Source organism: Aegilops tauschii, chromosome 5 (assembly GCF_002575655.3).
Source record: "Aegilops tauschii subsp. strangulata cultivar AL8/78 chromosome 5, Aet v6.0, whole genome shotgun sequence".
NCBI classification, from domain to species: Eukaryota; Viridiplantae; Streptophyta; class Magnoliopsida; order Poales; family Poaceae; genus Aegilops; species Aegilops tauschii.
The window spans coordinates 52,616,028-52,620,604 of NC_053039.3; the positions used below are offsets into that span (position 1 = coordinate 52,616,028).

The 4,577-nt window shown below is 46.2% G+C and overlaps 1 protein-coding gene across 1 annotated transcript; it reads left to right on the forward strand.

Moving 5' to 3' along the window:
* The first annotated feature begins 614 nt into the window (after positions 1–614).
* LOC109747967 (outer envelope pore protein 16-2, chloroplastic) lies at positions 615–1,981 on the forward strand. Its single transcript, XM_020307013.3, has 6 exons — positions 615–862; positions 980–1,097; positions 1,177–1,208; positions 1,303–1,336; positions 1,423–1,490; positions 1,604–1,981. The coding sequence occupies exons 1-6, from the start codon at positions 737–739 to the stop codon at positions 1,745–1,747; spliced, it is 522 nt and encodes a 173-aa protein (XP_020162602.1). The 5' UTR covers positions 615–736; the 3' UTR covers positions 1,748–1,981.
* The last annotated feature ends 2,596 nt before the right edge of the window (positions 1,982–4,577 follow it).

Consider the following 4,577-nt stretch of genomic DNA (forward strand, 5'->3'; position numbering starts at 1 on the left):
AAGGGGGAGAATATCACATGATACCAACACTTATATGCTCCCATGATATCAATTCAAAAAATTCAAATTTAAATGTGTCAAAAAATTCCAAAAAATCATGCTTGTTCTCAACATATGTGTTTACAAGCCCTACAAAAATCAGATCCAAATTTGAGAAACAAAAAAGATAAATCTATTGTGAATAGTGTAGTTTTTTTACACTATTCATGTTTTGTCTTTATTGACACTATTCATGCTGAATTTCTCTTTTTTCTTTCTCATTGCACAATTTGAATTTGGATCTGATTTTTGTAAGGCTTGTAGACACATATGTTGAGAACATACATGATTTTTTTGAAAAGTTTTTGACACATTTAAATTTAAATATATTGAATTGGTATCATGGGAGCATGTAAGTGTTGGTATCATGCCCAAGAAGAAGGTCTTCTAGTGACCCCCTCGCCTCGGCCCAACGCTCTGCTGCCACGCGCCCCTCTACCTCCAAGCGCATGGAGAACCTTCAGGAACACTCTGCCGCCTGCCCCATGGGCGCGCACAGCCCGCCACGAGGAGCGGCACGGACACGTTGCCGCGCGGCACCCCACACGTGTACCCACGCGCGCCTCCCCCGCTCCGTTCATAAAACCGAGGCCCTCGGCTCCACCGCTCGGCACTTCTCTATCGTATCGCAGACTCGTAGTCCAGTACGCAGTACATAGCAAGCAAGAGAAGAGAGCAGACCAGCTACGTGGGAGAGATGGGCAGCAGGCTTGACGCGCGCACGCTCAAGGACGAGGTGGCGAGCATGGACCGGCGCCCGCTCCTCGACCTCGGCCACCCGCTCCTCAACCGCGTCGCCGACAGCTTCATCCGCGCCGCCGGAGTACGTGCCTTTTTTTATCTCCACCCAACGTGCACGCGTGCTCTGCTCCATTGTTTGCGAATGAGCTCCGTGTTTTAGTTCATCTGATCTGACTAATCCGGACTGGTATGATGGCAGGTCGGAGCGGCGAGGGCGGTGTCGCGGGAGGCCTACTTCGTCGCCGTCGAAGGGATGGGAGGAGACTCGACGGGGCTGGACAGCACCGCCAAGAGGAGCCATTTCTCCAGCGCCAGAGGTGATACCTCTTTTCTGGACAGTAGCTCTTTTCTCTCTGTTTTCGTTGAGCCTGAGCTGATGAAATCGACTCTCCACAGGGGATGACGGCCAGAAGTCGCTCGACGCAGTGGTAAGCTACCAGGCTTGCTTTTCAAGGCTCAAATTATCTGTTCCGATAGCTAGTTCTTCTCCCTCTGACCACTAGCTCGCACCTTGATTTGCAGGTTAAATCGGCAAGCAAGGAGGCCATTCAGTGGGGTTAGTATTCATTTCAGCGTTAACTAATTATTTCATCTCAAACATTTTTTTAGCACAGCTTCTAATATGTGTTGTTCTTCCGGCAGGATTGGCAGCCGGAGTGTACTCTGGGATAACGTACGGTCTGAGAGAGGCCAGAGGACACCATGACTGGGTTGGTTTCTCGATCTTTTAAATTATTTTTCTGCTTGCTGTTTTAGATCAGCTAGCTTCGGAATTAACTGGCTGCTAACTAACTTGTGCTTGTTAACCTTGATGCTGCTGCAGAAGAACAGTGCGATAGCAGGGGCGATCGCCGGAGCGGCAGTCGCGCTGACCGGGGACAACGGGCACTCCGACCACGTCGTCCATTTCGCCATCACCGGAGCCGCACTGTCGAGCGCGGCGACCATGCTCTCAGGCATATTCTAAGCCACGGGGTGTGGGGCTAGGGCTAAGAAATTTGGAGCAACTCTTGAAATGTCGTACTGTATTTCCCTTAATTTCTCCATGTACCTGTGACAGTTTGTGCACTCTGTCCCATCTGCTAGCTAGTCCTGGCACCAAGCAAGCCCGAATTTCGTTAGAATTTCGGCTGTAATGTTTGTTCCCTTTGCTCTATGTGTTCTATTTATGGCACTATGCTCACGAGTTTGAGACCTCGAATCCTCTATGACCACATGGATGTCTAGATGAGGATAGAGTTGCTGGAGTAGTGTTCTGCCGTGAGATGCAATGTTGTGTCTGAGAAGCCTGCATGAGCAAGGGCACGCTATGTTGCGGAGCAGAGTATGCAATTTTTGTTTCCGGAGGTTAAACGTGAACAGGTGGTGCCTCTTCTGGCCCAAAAACCCACACTATGTTGCGTAGCAGAGTTTATGCAATTTTTGTTTCCTTAGGTTAAGCGTGAACATAGTGTGGAGGTTAAGCGTGAACATAGTGTGGAGTTTATGCAATTTTTGTTTCCGGAGTTTATGCAATTTTTGTTTCAGGCCCAAAATTCATCTTCAACCGATAATGTAGAACTAACTTGCACTTCTCCAAGACCAACGAACCCATCTTCAAAACCAATCTTCAACAGATAATGTAAAACCCATCTTCAACAGATAATGTAGATGCGGAACCCATCTTCAACAGATAATGTAAAACATACATGCACCCAACAGATAATGTAGATGCAAATTTGAGGATGTATAACACAAACACTTGGGGGTGTAAATTTATATATAATGCAAAACCTATCTCCAGATAATGTAGGTGCACCCAACAGATAATGTAGATGTAAATTTGAGGATGTATAACACAAACACCTGGAGATGTAAATTTATATATAATGTAAAACATATCTTCAACAGATAATGTAGATGCACCCAACAGATAATGTAGATGCAAATTTGAGGATGTATAACACAAACACAAATTTGAGGATTTATAACACAAACACCTGGAGATGCAAATTTACATTATACAGATAATGTAGTGTAGATGCACCCAACAGATAATGTAGACCAACAGATAATGTAGACGCAAATTTGAGGATGTATAACACAAACACCCGGAGATGCAAATTTACATATAATGTAAAACATATATCAGTTGGAGATGCAAATTTACATATAATGTAAAATCTATCTTAACAGATAATATAGAATATGTAGATGCAAATTTGAGGATGTAAAACACAAACACCTGGAGATGCAAATTTACATCTCCATTTACGGGAGATGTAGAATAAGCGGGTGTGTCAACTGCACGACTGCGTTCATTTGGCCGCCCGCCGACGGCATGGCCAACGCCGATGACCCCGTCGTCTCCACCACAGCCGGCACGACCACTTTATCCAATCCAGCGTCCACCTCCATGCCGTCGCCGTCATATTGGTGTCCCGGTTTTGCCCCATCCCGACCGCCCGACCGGTCGTGCAACCCGCCAACGAAGAAGCAGCGGGCCACCAAGGCCCGCGATGGAGGCATGAAGCGGCCAGCGACGTGGGGGGCAATCCGATGTGGAATGACCAATATGGGGCGGCCAAGAATTTGATGTCGGACGCGGCTGCGTCAACCAATCAGCTGTCGCCGGCGGCCTTGGCATCCGTTTCCGGCCAAGGAGCCCTTCCTCCACCTTCGCCATCGCCACCAGTCGGCCATGGAGGAAGATATAGTCACGCCCACGACCACCGCATCCAACCTGTTCGACAAAATGTAGCAAAGGTAAAAAAATCATTTAATTTTTTTGTGCTCTTGTTTGTTCTTTCAATTTTGGACACGAATAAAATGTGAGGTTGATTACGAGTACGTCTTGATGATGAACTTTCATGCATGCGACAAATGCGTCAAATGATGATTATTTCTCTCAAAAGTATGCATCACAAGAATATAATGCTCAATTTGATGATGATAATCTTGACATGGGCGAAGAGGACTTCATTATGAATGGAAGAACCGTAAATTATACCAACACTGAAGATGTGTTGATTTGCATCGCATCTAAAAAGTCTCTCTTGATTGATCCGTTGGGACCGACCAAGCCGGGAACACGTATTGGCAACGCATCGAGGAGTACTTCGATGAGCGCAACACTAGCGGCCATTTTCGATCAAGGGGCTATTCGTCAACGTTGGGGCACCATCAACACCGAATGCCAAAAGTGGGCCGGTTGCTTGGCAAATGTTGAGCGCATGTACCCGAGTGGTTGCGGTGATAGTGACTTGGTAATCATTTGCTACATGTGTGCTTTCTCTACTTTTCGCAAATATTCAAATGCTCCCTAATTTGATGATGACATCTTGATTGTTTTCTTGTAAAAAATTATTGCGTAAGGATTATTTCGAGAGAGGAACAATAAAAAAGAGAAGAGGAAGAATAAAGGAAAGGCTTTCCCTTTCCATAATTGCTACAAAGAGCTCAAGAATGAGGAGAAGCAGAAAACTAGAGAAGTTTTTTATGCTTCAAAAAAGTAAAGCGTGATAATGAAGGATGAAGAAGATGGCCCCGGAGAGGAGAGAAGGAGCCCCACTCCTCATCCAGCGACTAAATCATATAGGCCCGATGGAACTAATAAAGTGAAGAGTTTCAAGGCCAGAGACAATGATCTTAAAGAAGGGTTTGACTTCATTCTCGTTGCGAGGAAAGAGTATGCCGAAGAAAAAAATTGTTGCAATTAAAAGAAATCGAGGAGAGCGGAGAAGCGTAGCGGCGGAGGGAGACGGTCGGGGATAAGAGGGTGGCGGTCGAGGAGAGGTTGGCGGCGGTGAAGGAGAGAA